The following is a 15,691-nucleotide window of genomic DNA, read 5'->3' on the forward strand; positions in this document are numbered from 1 at the left end:
CTCCTGTCCTGAGGAGGAATACTGAGTAGCAGTATACCTATCACATTAATACCATCCCTTATTGCCACACCATACATTTAAGGCAAATGGCTTTCTGCAAAAAAATAAAAATAAAAATCCTGGGAACCACAGTTTACTACTCACAGAACTACAGTGCCCTTAGAAAACTACAGTTCCCAGGGTTCTTTGGGGAAAGATGTGCTTCAAATGTATGGTGTGGCTGTAACTTCAACTTTCTAAGAGCTCAATCTTGGTTTCGTTTTTTGAATGAGTCACTGAGGTGAATATTGAATCCGTGGTGGACAACCTTTTTTGTTGTTGTCTCAGGTGCTTTGTTGGGGCTGCATGTTGATTGTGGGTGCGACTGAAGACAGTAGCAGGTAGAAGCAGAATCAAATTGAATAGGCAATCTCTTTCTTTCTGACATTCCTTCCTTTACCTCTGTACCCAGCAGCCTGGAAGGCACAGATTGTGCTTGCTAGAGACCTGAAGAGTGTAAGCTGTTGACCCTGTAATAAACGTAAATCTGCCCTTATTTCCGTATGGGGGACACAAGAGCCCTTATAGAGTCCTTTGCAGGTTCTCCATCGGTCAGAGAAAATAACAGAGGCCAACCAGAGAATATTGAGAAGCAAAGCAGCTAGTAAGCCTGATCTTTATTGAACTGTTCCAACAGGGTGACCCCTTCACACGCAGGAGGAGGAGGACCCAGAACAAAGGTATGCCCACCCTTATATAGATATTTTAAATTGTCACCCCTGGAGTCCAAGCCCACCCCCCAGACACATCATACCTACATCACAGAAAGGGTGGTCTACAACAGAAATCTGAGTGCGTTGTTTTTACCTCCTGTCTGGCAGATTACCTCTTAATGCTTACTTGATAGGATACCCTGGGGAGCCTGGCCAGTCTTTTCTAATGATAAATACTTAGTTCCTGAGCCAGGTCACAGGCTCACCCTATTCATACACAGACATACCCTTCAGACAGGATTTGTGAAGGAAAAGACAATGGGGAGGCATTTCCATTTTTCTTCGACCTTGCAGAGAAATCATTTGGTCAGTTCAGGAGTCAAAATGGTTCTAGGGCTTTTTTCCTGTGCTGCTTGAGACATGTGGTTTATATATTTATGTACACGTTTGCTTGGTACATTTATGAACATTTATTATATATATATAAGACCTTAATTTTTTTATTTCAACCCCATGTGGCCTGAGGGCCACAGTTTGGCCACCCCTGTGCCAAAGCTGCAGAAGAAGATTAAAGAGCCATTTGCTGTGTTTCCACTTATTGGAGCAATCAATGAATGGAGCCAATATTACTGGCTCCTCTGGCTCTGTTAAAAATTAGGTGCCACGTAGGGTTTTAAGCAATCTTATGTGAAGATAAGATCCACTGAAGTGAAACTCCTACTTTTAAACAGATGCATGTGGATTGGGTCTTAATTCTATATTACATTTTATTAGTGGTCCAGGCTATATTATGACCTCAATGGATATCACAGCCATATATCTGGAGAAATTTAGGCATGCTTAATTCCTATTGACATAAATGCTGCTTATTCACAGATTTAGCTAAATCTCATTATTCTGATATCACTGTTGGCAATTGTGTCTGCTGGTATCAGTAAAAGGTACAAAAAGGGTATATTCCTGAGTTGATAAATAATTGATATAAAGAATAATTGATTAAAAGGCTAGGGGTGTCCCAATTCATTCATCCCTGTTAAATGACTGTGTGCCTAAGTCCACATGCGGAGGACTGAGAATCTTTCATGCAGTGCTTTTTCCTTGGGGGGACACAAACATTTTGTGAATCTTTGTACTTTTGTCCATATCCTGTGTTTATTCTTCCCAATTTGAACTATAAAATGGTGATTTTCTTGAGTCAAAATGAGAGTACCCCTAAACATTTTTTAAGGAAAGAGCACTGCTTTCATGTACTGAAAAGCAAACTCATTCTACAAGTGCAGAGCATCGTCACCATCCATGCATAAGTAGGCTCAGGGAACCTCAGGTTTGGCAAAAGCATGAAATCGGGGAACAACGACCCAAAAACAGCTGAATGTGGAGACCCTCCAAGTGTCCCTATTTTCTAGGGACAGTCCCAGATTTACAGGTTTCTGATTTGATCTCAGAATGCCTCGCTTTTCCTTAGGACGTCCCTATTTTCTTTGGAGAAATGTTGGAGGGAATGAGTGTGCTCGATGACCACAGGGAATGTTTCCTTTTGAAAGGAAAAAAAAACCTGTAGAGGAATGGGGAGCGGGGAAAGTGTAACGGTCTAGTATACTGGAAGCCGTGGCAGACTTTGGGGCCTCGCGGCCTCTCGCACGCCATTGCAGAGCAGAGTCGGGGTCCCTTGAGGGCAGCCAAACGGGTCGCGCTCCCCGCGTCGCTGCAGAGGGGTCGCTTTCTCGTGAGGCTCCCTGAATACCTGCGATGGCCGAAAGGAAAACATAAATTTGATTTATTTTATTTTTAAATTAAAACCCTCGTTTTACGTTATCAGTTGTGAGCCTACGTCGAGAATAGCAGCAGCGTACATTTCCCGTCCCCTGGCAACACGCAAGTGAAAAACGCCGATTCCGCAACTCCTTTGGCGACTACAACTCCCAGAAGGCACTGCGCGGCCGAACGCCCTTACCTCATTCTTCCTTTGTACTATACAATACTCGGAGGTGGGGGTTTTTTGGGAGGGAGCTGTTCTCGCGATATTTGGGTTTTCTTCCTTCCCCACCCCCGCCCTCGCCCGGCCTAGGCGGATTCTGCCCATCCCTCTACCTGGCCATGGCCGACCCCAAGTACGCGGACCTGCCCGGCATTGTGAGTGGGCGAGGAAGGGAGCGGGGGGCGAGGAAGGTTCCGGGCCAGGGCAGAGGAGGGGCGGAGAAGGAGGAGGAGGAGGAGGCGGGTGGGGCCGCCTCGCTTCGCTTTGTTTCGTGGGGTGGTTGGGGCGGCGGCGGCGGCGGCAGTCGGGGTGCGGGTGGGGTCTGCACTGCCGGGCGCGGGAGGAGCCTGGATCCTGAATGGCAGCCTAAATGGGGCTTGATTCTGTGACCCTGACGACATCAAAAAAACACGTGGTGTAATGAATAATAATCATTATTATTATTATTATTATTATTATTATTATTATATTTATATGTATATTTGTATCTTCATTCGAAGATCCCAGGGTGGTTCACAGTAGTGTTCCAGAGGATGTGCAGAGTGCCTTTCTCCTCAGCCGCGAGAGGTTGTGACAAATCTCATAGGAAGCTGCCTTAAAAATACACACACATAAACACGCACACAGACACACACACCACCCTTCATTCGAGGATCACAGGGCAGTTTACAAAATAAAAACAAGCAAATACATACAGTGCTGAGTCAGGCGGTTGGTCCATCTAGTACAGTAGTGCCTACACTGACTGGCAGTGGCTGTCCAGGATTTCAGACAGGGGTATGAACAGGCAAAGCAGGTGCTCTATTGATGAGCCATGGGGGATGCCCAGCCCAAGTTAGCCATCACCCCTCCAAAAGCACCCCCGTTTGCTTTCCCCACTTCCATTGGGATGTGAATTTCCTTGTGGATTTTATCCGCAGCCAAGTAGCTTCCTAAGGTTGGTGGTCTCCACACCATCCTTTGAGGGAAACTTGGGTGCATTCACCCATGCCCCATTTTCTGTAAGCTTGTAACTGTTAGCATTTGAGCATCATTTTGCCTTGCAGTGTGACCCACATAGGAGCACTGGCCACATTCAATAAAGGGTTAGTAGATGTGGGCCTGTGATTAATTGCTGAACTGCTTCTTGCTGATGCCCGGACAGTTGTGTTTTTATTCAGTTAGGGATGCTGTACCCTGGGAATTTAGAACATTATTCACGATAGTTTTGTGTTTTGGCTTCTGGGGATTTCCAAGCAATTGGTTCTTTCCCCAAACATTCTATGGAGCAGCTCAGGTGTTCAGGAAGGACAGTGGCATGACTTGAGGTCCCATGTAAAGAGCAACATATCCTATCTATACATGCCCCATCCATTTTCTTCTACTTCATATTTGCGGGGAACCTTTTTTAACCCGAGAGCCACATTCTTTGTGGGGAACATTTCAGGGGCTGCATGCCCAGATGCAAAAGTTGTCGGAGCAATTGGTATGATTCTTAACTTTGTACAGTAAGGTTATATTCTAGTGACACCCATCAGAGATTGATATGTGCTCACCCCTGGGGTTTAATGTGAGCTAATCAGGTTCCTTAGTGGTAAGTTCAGTAGTAGGAGACAGGTATCCTATAATGAGAACTTTACCACCACTACCATTATTCCCTAGAAAGGAAGAAAGCAGTAAAGTGTTTAATGTGCTTTAGGACCTTCTCAAAGTTCAGACAGGCTTGACCAGCTTCTCAGATGAGCTGAGTGTTCATCCTAGCATGTTCTCAAGCAATCCTCAAAAGATATGTCCACTGTGAAAGGATTCCCTTAAGATAGAAGTTTTGAAATCTATGGTTTTAGGACATAGATGTTCTTTTAAGTTAAGGGCCGGTGGGCTAGTACCAATGTTTGTGACTTTTGTGGATTTACTTGTTTGCTTCTGTTCTCTGATTGTCTGGATGATGAGAGTTTATTCATTCCTGCTTTGAGGGCATATCATTGACTAGAACACTTTTGGGTCTGTTCTGACCTTCTGTCTCTTTGTCTCTGGCCTTACTGGATTATCTTTGTGTTTTCCAGGCCAGGAACGAGCCTGATGTTTATGAAACAAGCGATCTCCCAGAAGACGATCAAGCGGAGTTTGATGCGGTAAGATCATGTGACACTTATTCATTTCTTCAGTAGTGTTCTGGTTGTGTTATGTGGGTGTGCCAAGCCCTCAAACCATCTCCAAATGTTTCTTTTGACCAAAGTGACTTGTGCTACTTAATGCTGCCGTGGATTTGACTGGGTGAAAGGGTGTATGGGGTGGGTATGTGATAGAATTTGGTAGCTTAAATCTTTTTTTAAAAGGATCTGGATATCTAAATCATTCTTAAGGTTAAAAAAGGTGGAAAGCATTCAGCAGGTCCCAAAAAATAATGAATTTTGTGAACATCTGTCTACCCCAGTGACAATAATTTCCTCATAATCGGATTCTACAAAATATTTCTAAACTATGGATATCTAAGGAGGGCTCGTGCTGCTCCTTAAAAACATTCCTTTAAATTGAGATTAGATGTTTAAATTATTAGTAGAAAAGTTGAAGATTTGAAAGCTTTTGAACTTTCCTGCTTGCCAGGAAAGAGCTGTGTTTGCCTTTGACAAAAGACATGCGATTGGATGCCTTTATCTTCAGAGTGTAAAGCCCTCCTGAAGTAATCTTGAAGGTTTTGGTCAAAAACCCTATGCTGGAGGCATTCATCGATTTTAAATAGCAACTCTTTTATGGGACCCTTGCTGAAATGAATATAGGGTATTAACAACTGTATGCTATGGTGACAGCCCTGGTCCAGGAAAATGGATTTCTGGAAATACAGAAAAGTACATTAATTGCTTGTAAGAAGAAGCTTTGCGCAGTGGCAGTATCCGAGGCGCGATTATTGCTAATTGTTGAAAGCTTTTGCAGATGACCTAGTTCTGACGTTACAGGAGCCAGAATCTAGTACGAAAAGAGTATTAGAACTGATTCAAGAATTTGGTCATGTGGCAGGATTTAAGCTGAACAAGTCAAAAACTAAAGTTCTTGAGAAAAACTTAACACCGACTGAGAAAGAGAGGTTTCAGAAGGAGACAGGTTTAACAATGGTTAAGAAAGTAAAATATTTGGGGGTTAATATGACTGCTAAGAATTTAAACTTATTTAAAGATAACTATGAGAAATGTTGGACAGAAGTGAAAAAAGACTTAGAAATATGGTCAAATTTGAAGCTTTCCTTGTTGGGTCGAATTGCAGCTATAAAGATGAATGTATTGCCAAGAATGTTATTTTTGTTTCAATCATTACAAATTTTGGACAAGATGGAATGTTTCAAGAAGTGGCAGAGAGATATTTCTAGATTTGTCTGGCAGGGCAAGAAGCCCAGAATAAAATTTAAAATATTAACTGACGCAAAGGAAAGAGGCGGATTTGCCCTGCCAGACCTTAAGCTTTACTATGAATCAGCAGCATTCTGCTGGCTGAAAGATTGGCTGCTTCTTGAGAACACAGACAGTTTGGACTTAGAAGGTTTTAATAATGTTTTTGGGTGGCATGCATATTTGTGGTACGACAAGGTTAAAGCACATAAAGCATTTAAAAACCATATTGTCAGGAAAGCATTGTTTAATGTCTGGATAAGATATAAAGACTTACTTGAAAATAAAACCCCAAGGTGGTTGTCACCGATGGAAGCAAAGGCTCAGAAAAAGCTCAATATGGAGGCCAAATGGCCGAAATATTGGGAAATATTGGAACAAGAAGGAGACAAATTGAAATTGCAGAGTTTTGAGAAATTAAAAGATAAAGTGCGAGACTGGCTTCATTATAACCAAATAAGAGAGGCCTATAATTTGGATAAAAAAATTGGCTTCCAGGTGGAAAAATCAAAATTGGAAACAGAGCTAGGCTGTTTTCACATGTATATTGTGGGATAAATCTTTTTGCATGTTCATGGCTGGAAAATATTTTGGATTTCAGGAGCAAACACCAGATGTTTAGGAACCAGGGCTCTGTCCAGAGCTGAGAAAATAGGCACAAGTATGTCATTCCAAAGAAACAGTGATAGTCATCAACGTGGATGACTTTAAAAGAGGATCTAGAAGTCCCATTGAGCTCAGTAGGATATATTCCTGAGTAGACATGTATAGAGTTGTGCTGTGAGTGTTCCTTGAACATTAGTTCTCTTGTGATGCGTACATCTCTTGGTGCTTCTTCCATTGGTAACAATTCTATTTTAACACCAATCAATCTCTGATGAAATCTAAAATCTATAATGAAAAGTGTTTCCAGCATTTCTCACAGTTAACCAGCAATAGCATCAGACTGTTGCTGCCATGACTATACATTATGTCCACCCCCATTTGTGTAGGCTTTAATTTCATTTACAGTATATGCTGTTCTTAATTTTCTGAGAATGTGAGATGCTGTATCGGCTGGAGCAATAGGTGGGTGCTTCTCTTTGTTTACTCACCTGGATCAATCTTTGCTCAGTCCAGATGAGCAGTGAACAGCACCTAGGTTACATTGTGGTCTTTAGTAGAATTTCTACCAAGATCTGAATCCATCATAGTTTAGCTACAGTGTTTGCATAAGGATGGGCAAAAAGTGCGTTTTATGGGTGAGGCTGTTTGTCCCTAGTTTTAAACACAATTGGATTGTTGCAACTGTAGTTGTATAGGGTGGCTTGTTTGGCTACAGATAATATGCAGCAACATGAAATTTGGTTGTTCTGAGAAAAGCCTGAGGAAAATAATCTCAGCTTTTATTTTACAAAAGGGGTGTTTTGTGCAGGGGTAGCGGGGAGCTTCTGGATTTCATAGCTAAGGAGAAGGCAATATCTGAACAGCGGCCTTTGAAAACTGGTATGTCCTTTCAGCTGTTTTGGGGTAGTGCTGTAGCATCAGATTCACAATTCTGGGTTTTTCACCAAGGTGCAAAGTGGAGTGTGTGTGTGTGTATGTGTATTTGCTGTGGAGAAGCAGTGGGTGGCGTGCAGGTGCTTAACCTTTCACTTGCTGCCACTTTCCTTCTTCAACAAGTAATTCTGCTTTAAGCTTTCCATAGTAAAGAAAATGCTTCCCTCTCTCCTAAATTGGCATTGAATGATTTGTCACAACAGACTGGATTTGTCACAACTAACTAGCTGGGCTGACTGATCTTCATTATTTGGTCTGACCTTTGCAAGGGTCAGTGCGGCAGTGGCATCTCCATGCTGGTATCTTCCATGTCCTGTCTTCCGTTCCTTTATTTGCAATAGGACAGAATAAAGATTCAAAATCTTGTGTTGGATTACCAATCTTAAGAGAGCAAAATAAACAAAAATAAACTTGAGAAAAATGGCCCATACAAAATTAAAATTACTTGTAACAATGAAGTGTAGTGAGTTAGAGTGTTGGACTAGAGCAGGGGTAGGCAACCTAAGGCCCATGGGCTGGATGCGGCCCAATCGCCTTCTCAGTCTGGCCTGCGGACGGTCCGGGAATCAGCGTGCTTTTACATGAGTAGAATGTGCCCTTTTATTTAAAATGCATCTCTGGGTTATTTGTGGGTCCTGCCTGGTGTTTTTACATGAGTAGAATGTGTGCTTTTATTTAAAATGCATCTCTGGGTTATTTGTGGGGCATAGGAATTCGTTCATTCCCACCCACCCCCAATACAGTCCGGCCCACCAAATGGTCTGAGAGACAGTGGACCGGCTCACAGCTGAAAAAGGATTCTGACCCCTGGACTAGAGGTAAGGGACTTGACTCAGCCAGGAAGCTTGCTGGGTAACTTTGGACCAGTTTCTCTCTTTTAGGCTAATCTATCTCAGAAAGTGAAGATGAAATAGGATACTCCCATGTGTAACTGCTCCTTAGTTCCTTGGACAGTGGTGTGAGAAAGTTTTTGGCCTGGTGGGTCAAGACTTTTTCTCCTCCAGCCTGTGAACCAACTTTGACAGTTGTGCATGGTCTCCAACATCGGTCATTGCCAACCGTCATGACCTCTCGGGGTCAGGTGTGCCAACACAGGTAGGGAGAGGGGCCATTGTGCTCATGTTCTGCTTGCAGGCTTCCCACAAGCATCTGCATGTCACCCGTGAATACAGGATGCTGGACTAGATGGGCCAAGTAGCCATATTCCTGTGAATCCTGGACTTTAGTACTTTTTCTGCTGCATTGATTTTCAGCCATTTCAAGTAGTAGCTCTCAAGCTGTTTGAGGTCTGAGACCATTTCCATGAAAGCAGCACATAGACTCACTAGTATGACTTTCCTTGGATGTGCATCAGAATGGGGAAGAATAGTTATCCAGTAGCTTAATTCTTATTTGAAATCTAAGTATTATAATTATAGCTTCTGGGTTCCTTGTCCTGACCATGTGAACTTTGGAAATCACTCCCATTGATTTCAGGGTCGCTTAGATCCATATAATAATGCTCAGAATTGCAGTCCACAGCCATCTGATTTAAAATGAGTGATGGACACCCATCTTTTGGCTTGAGTTCAAATTGAACACAATGGAAAAACAGACCTCATGCAGCTGTGGCTGTACATGAAGGAACCAGGAGAAAGCAGCCCAAGTGTCAGAATTGGACTTAGCTTCATGTTTAAGAAACCACTGCCCAGATTCTTGGAAGGGCACTTAAAGTGTCTGCTTAGAATTAAGGGACTGGATTGGCCTATTCCTAGTTTTGTGCACCCTTTTGAGTATGTGGTAGTTTCTTGCAATGTGTGCACATGTTTTCTCTCAGACTTTAGCAATCCAGTCATGTACCTCCACTATCATGGGAAGGGGGTGGCTTCTGACACATCATTTGAAATGACCCCCCCCCAAATGTTTACACTAATGTGCACAAAGCAGGCTCCTGGCTTGCCATACTCCAGAAATCAACATATGCAGGTTATTTAAGCTTGTCTCCCAGTGCAGTTGCATCCCCCAATGGTTGTGGGCATCCTTCCAAGCAGTGCATCACTATTTTGAATGTGGTTGGCCACATCTGCAGTAAAGTCATCTTGCCATTTGGGCCCCCCAGTTATTAAGAGCATGTGCCATACTGGATGCAATGGAATACAGACAACTCCCCATTCATGCGTGTTCAATATGCGTGCAACTATGTATCATGCCGAACCCAGAAGTGACCTGAAAACTTCACAAAAAGGGGCGGGGCGGGGCAGGGTTGGAACAGGGTCTTTGCAGGGTTTCTCAATGGTATTTCAAATATACACCATTTCATTTAAATGTGTGGTACCTTGGAACATAACCCCTGCACAAATTGGGAGTTGCCTGTACTCCTTAATTCTGACATCCTAACCTTTTTAGAGGAAAAGTGAGTTTTTTAATAAAAAATTAAGGCTGGAAAATGATACATTGAATTTTCTTTCTAGGGAAATGCTGCGGATGCAGGCTAAAAATGCAAAGCACGATGAGTTTGAGACAGAATTTTTGTTTGCCAGCCTTTGCCTTCCATATGGCTTTTCAGAAGAGGGACCATAGTTCAATGGTAGCACTGCAAGATGGTCTCAGGTTCTGTTCCTGCAGGTCCAATTAAAAAAATTCTGGTACTAGCCCTGAGTAAGACTCTTCTTTTCCTGAGACCCTGGAGAGCCTTCCCCACCTGGTGCCCTCCAGATGCTTTGGACTACAACTCCCATGATTGCTGACCATGCTGGCTAGGACTTGTACTCAAAAGCATCTAGAGGGCATCAGAAAGGGAAAGGTTGCACTAGGCAACACTAGACCAGATGAACTTGGGTCATTGTTTTACATTCATCAAGTGAAAAGCCTAAGGTTCTCCAGATAGTGCTGGTCTACAGCTCCCACCATCACTGGCTATTGGCCATGTCGGCTGGTGCTGATGGACAGCTCCCACCCCTGAAGTCCATCACCTGGTGGGAAAGCCACCAGTTTCCCATCACTGATCTAGTCTATCATGCTGTTTCCAGCTATGGCCGGCCATTTGCTTCTAGGAAGCTTAAAAATGGGGCATGGAATTGTTGGCCTATGTAGCCTATGCAGTTTCTGATAATGGAGAGTCTATTTAATTATTATGCCTAACCTCCCTTGATAGACTTATCTTTGAAGAATTTAGCATACCCTTACAAGGCATCTTAAGGCCATGGCCATTACCATTTCTTGTGGTTATGAATTCCATCTGTTAAATTACACACTGTGTGGGAGCTGTTCAGCAGCAGGGAATTATAACTTCACACACACACACACACACACACACACACACACGTCAAGTACTTCCTCTTGTCTTTCTTGGTCCTACTGCCAACCAGTTGCAGTGGGTGACCCCAAATTCTAGTATTGTGAAAAGGGGGGAGAAAAAAATCTTTCTTCTGCATCAGTCGTACTTTTAAGAGCCTTGTCTACCCTTGCAGTTTGTGGAAATGCTTCTCCATGAATGCTGATGCATAGACAAGATGTTTCAGATGTGATGGCTGCTCATATTTGAGTCTTGGATGTGATTCTCCTCTTGCATATCCTACAAAATGTTTGGTTTGTGGCTTTCTCATATTTGAGTCTTGGATGTGATTCTCCTCTTGCATATCCTACAAAATGTTTGGTTTGTGGCTTTCCGTAGTACCCACCCTCTCTGTCAAGGAGGGATACTAGTAAATAGATGCTGAAATCCAGCAGTCATGGTTTGTGTTTTAGCATTTAGTCCTATTTCCCTGTGAAAACCAGCCATGCAACCTGGTATTGTTTGCCCTTAAATGCTTTGCTGTGGGCTGCACGGAAGCTGTGTTTCCTTCAAAGCATGCAATACTCCTGAGAGGAATTGCACGAGGTACATAGTAACTCATAGTAACTGGCTGTGGGGAGGGGAGGGAGAGGGAGGAGGGTTTGAATAATACATTACTTTGGCAATGCTAGCTGAGGGGAACAGTTGAGGCACCAGTTCCCTTATGTAGTCTGACATAAATCCTCAGCACCTGGGTGCCTAAACATTTGATACTAGTGGCTACCTATTGCAAAAATATAACATTTTGACCTTGCCCTTATGGTTAGAACATCTGGTTTTCTGCATAGGATTCAGAAACTTGCTAATCTTGCACCATATCAAATTAAGATTCCATATTTAGCATGAATAATTAACATAGCTGTTTAAGGAAACGTGCACCTTTTTTACATAGCATCATGTGCTTTGCACTAACTAAAACCGCACTTAATTTTTAAACCCCATATTGGGCTGGAATTTATACTTCATGAAAGTTGTTTCGCCAGGGAGGGGAATGGTGGCAGCTTAAAGGTAAAGGTAATTGAGGGGTACAGAGATGTGTGCGGGAAGGCATTATTTATGTGTGTGAAGTAAACACATAAAAGCAGGGAAGCGTGTAATAGCTCTGCTGCCCTGTCTCTGTTCCAATTCCCCTTCATGAGTTGGGAGGGCGACCATTGGGGCAGGAATAAAACTGCTAGCACATCTGCAAAGCTAAGCAAGTTCCAGTATGGGTTCAAATTGGATGGGAACCATGTGTTGAGATTCCTGCATTGCAGGGGGTTGGACTAGATGGCCCTTGGGGTCCCTTTTGAATCTACAACAAGGGAAGGGGTGAGGAACTGGTGGACCTTCAAGAGTTGTTGGTGTTAGTTTATTCAGCTCAGGCCCTTGAGCTGATACGGCTCATCTTGACTTGAGCCCAGCAGAGTATGATCCCATAGTCCGCAAACGAAAGGATGAAGCAGGTATGGCTACATTGCTATACTTTATTTCTAAGCTATACCGAGAACAAACAAATGTACATCTTGCCTCTGTGAGAGCAGAGAGCAACTCCAACAAAGAAACGACAGAACAAAAGAAACAGGAAACCAGTGAACGTCACATCCAGTCTCCCTTTCCCGTGAGAATCCAACAGTATCTGGACTCTGTGGAATGTAAACACAGTCTTGTGACTGCAAGCAGCTGCTCAGTGAGGAAACAGAAACTAACAGTTGGACTCCATCTTCCATCATCCCTGACTGTTGGCCATTCTGGCTGAAGCTGATGGGAGTTGGAGTCCAACAATATCTGGAGGGTCACAGATTCTCCGTCTCTGCACCAGCTGAAGTTTCAGTGGCAGCCCCATATAACATAACAGTATTCAATCCATTGAGTTACCTGGGCATTAATGACACAGATGTGATTGGACTCCCAGCTCCCATCACCCCTGACTATTGGTCATGCTGGCTGGGACAGATAGGAGTTGAACTTCAAAAGCATCTGGAGAGCCACACATCTGAGCCCACTACTTACCTGGAAAACACCACATTGGCTACGCACAGGCTCAAGGCTTTGCTTGCTTCATGGTGACTGAAGCAGCGCTTGCAGATTGGGTTGCTTGCAGATTGGATTGCAATTGATGGAATCACAGTTTTTAATCCTGTGAAATGAAAAATTCCTTCCATGAAAATAAATGACAGGAGCTGTTGTTCTCCTCACTTGAATAGTTTCTAAATGCTCAAAAATGACAGATCTCTGAGTTGGGAGAGGTAGAAGGCTGCCATTGAGAATGCAAAAGAGAGAAGCAGTACTCTTTTGGCTAGTTGCTACGGATTTTAAGAGGCTGCCATTAAAGATGTCCAGATGAAAAGTTGGGAGCGCAGGAGCTCCTCTGATGGGAGCTGGCATAAAGGTTTCGTCCTATAAATGATTCACTCCTTGAAAGTAGGTCAGTGCTTGGGGGAGGTGTGCAAAGTCTTTCTTCTTTGCAGCAATCACTGCTTGATAACCTCACAGGGAAGGACAGGCTGGTAGAGCATCGGCTTCTTTCTCTGAGGGTTCTGGGGTGTGGAGAGGAGCGGGAGGTTGAGTGGAGAAGAGTTTTTGGCATGAACTCATAACACTTTGTTTTCTCAGAATTAATATGTTTTGTATTGGAAGGCTTTCCTATTAATGTCACCAGTGGACATGACATTTTACAGTATAAACATAGAAGAGAGTCCTAGAAGGAATGAAGTAGGGGGGGAGAGAAGGACATGGACAAGATATGAATATGAAATATGAGAGAAGAGAACCACGTAGGTATTGATCATTCGGTGTCAGTCACTGGCCTTTAAAGTTAAAATTCTAATGATGTTCTTTACAATTTTTTGTAAAAAAAATTCCTTTCAATGAGGAAAATGGCAGCCAAGTGGCAAGAAGCAAGAATCACATGTCCACTTCTGAGGAAATTTTAAAACCTCACAGCATGAATGTCCATTTGTGTGTGTGATTGGTCATATGTCACATTTTGGATGTGGATGTACTGTGAGGGTATAAGCTATTTGAGGCCTATTTTGGAAAGAATAGGTTATGGCAGGAGTAGGGAGGGTGCTTTGGGACACAGCTCTCATCATCTCTTGCCATGGACTGCTGGAAGTTGCAGCCCAACAACGTCTGCAGGACATTGTGTCGGCTGCTCCTGCATTATGGGCATGGCTATATGTATTCTACTTTTGCCCAAGGCAAGCTGAATTCTGTAAGTTGTCTAAATAATGCAAATCGACATATCCTATCCAGTGTGCCTCTTGCCCTTAAAGCATCGCCCACATACCTTCAGCCTGTTTTTTCGCAGTTATAAGGACAAAGAAACAGCCCTCAAAACAAAAATGGAGATTCTCAGGAAGTAGAATTCTGCACACAGTTAAAATATTTGATGGTGTAGGATTGCAGAATACACACAGCCCTGGTTTTTGGTTGTGTGGTTCCTGGTCTATGGGAAACCCATGGGCTCGAGTAGAGCTCCATGAAACTGATCGGGTGGGTAGGTGGGTTTCCCATTCAGAATTAGGCCTGCCCTGAAGATGCTGGGAATGAGGTGGTAAAATGAGCTGTACCACTTCAGATGACAGGTGGAGAATAACAATGCTGCATTTTGATTTAGCAGCTCCCAGTTTCCAAATACATCTCTGCCCATACTGTACTGTGACACAAAAGTTGGGACTAAATGTTGCACCTGCAAGACATTTGTGTGTTTTTAATGTTGTTTTTGAAGGTTATGTAATCACTAAGGTTTTTGGGGCCTTTGATCCAGCTCTGTTAACCTCTGCTATTAGTTCCACAGGCTTTTTCCTTTGCAGCTGCCATAGAGGATGCCTTATGATTTTGGGAATTTGCCTGATAACTGTTTTAACTGTGTTTGTATTGAACTGTTGCACACTTGAACTTATCTGAGTTTTCCTAATGCTCTTCCCCTTCACCCCTCACACCACCTTGCCTGGACACTAGTTTGCACAAGTAAGACCATTAAAAATGCTTCTTCTTATTTTATTTCTCTGCATGCTTCTAGAATTTTTGTGTTTTGCATGTGGGTAACTGTGCACTTTTCTCTTCTTTAATTACTTTAAAATCCCTGTTTATAATATGGCAGTGGGGAAACAATGATTATTAATCAAGGGTTGTTTTGATATATAATATTTGTGAATGATTCATGGTGATGTTATCTTTTCACTGGGGCTCTTGCACAGAACAGAGGAAAGCAATAAATTCAGAATTATAGGCTTTTTCAAGAAAAAGAAAAGGAGAGAGAGAGAGAGAAGTAGGGAGCCTCATTTTACTTCAGCCTGTTGATTCAGGAGAAAAGGGAAAGTATAATAGAAGTTGCATTAATATACTTATTTTTGCACTCTGCAGGGTAAAATGGTAGATTCTGGGGTAGGGCTGGGCGATATATCAATACAGTGGTACCTCGGGTTACATATGCTTCAGGTTACAGACTCTGCTAACCCAGAAATATTACCTCAGGTTAAGAACTTTGCTTCAGGATGAGAACAGAAATCGTGCTCCGGTGGCGCGACAGCAGCGGGAGACACCCTTAGTTAAAGTGGTGCTTCAGGTTAAGAACAGTTTCAGGTTAAAAATGGACCTCCGGAACGAATAAAGTACGTAACCAGAGGTACCACTGTATATTGTCCAAAATCGGTTTGAAGTGTTTCATAATGTTTGAGCTGGCAATATATCACAAGTCACAATGTGTGTAAGGGTTAGGTGATATCTGGTTTTCAAAATTGCGATAACTCACCAGCTAAACATTGCAATGTTGTCACCAGTTAAACATTGCAATCTACCACAATGTCTGAAATAAGGATGGAAC

General features: G+C 43.0%; 1 protein-coding gene and 1 long non-coding RNA gene across 2 annotated transcripts in view; both read left to right on the forward strand.

Moving 5' to 3' along the window:
• Nucleotides 1-2,646: 2,646 nt before the first annotated feature.
• DCTN2 (dynactin subunit 2) overlaps nucleotides 2,647-15,691 on the forward strand; it is a 40,940-nt gene continuing 27,895 nt past the window's right edge. The window contains exons 1-2 of the mRNA XM_083599663.1: nucleotides 2,647-2,825; nucleotides 4,713-4,781. Of these exons, the coding sequence (XP_083455789.1) occupies nucleotides 2,790-2,825; nucleotides 4,713-4,781 (105 nt within the window). The 5' untranslated portion in view covers nucleotides 2,647-2,789. The remainder of the gene's footprint in view (nucleotides 2,826-4,712; nucleotides 4,782-15,691) is intronic.
• LOC310756089 lies at nucleotides 6,559-10,198 on the forward strand. Its single transcript, XR_014544697.1, has 2 exons — nucleotides 6,559-8,386; nucleotides 10,019-10,198. It is a non-coding gene; the product is annotated as an uncharacterized lncRNA (long non-coding RNA).

The sequence above is a fragment of the Podarcis filfolensis genome (genome assembly GCF_964270895.1).
Source record: "Podarcis filfolensis genome assembly, chromosome: 2".
Lineage (NCBI taxonomy): Eukaryota > Metazoa > Chordata > Lepidosauria > Squamata > Lacertidae > Podarcis > Podarcis filfolensis.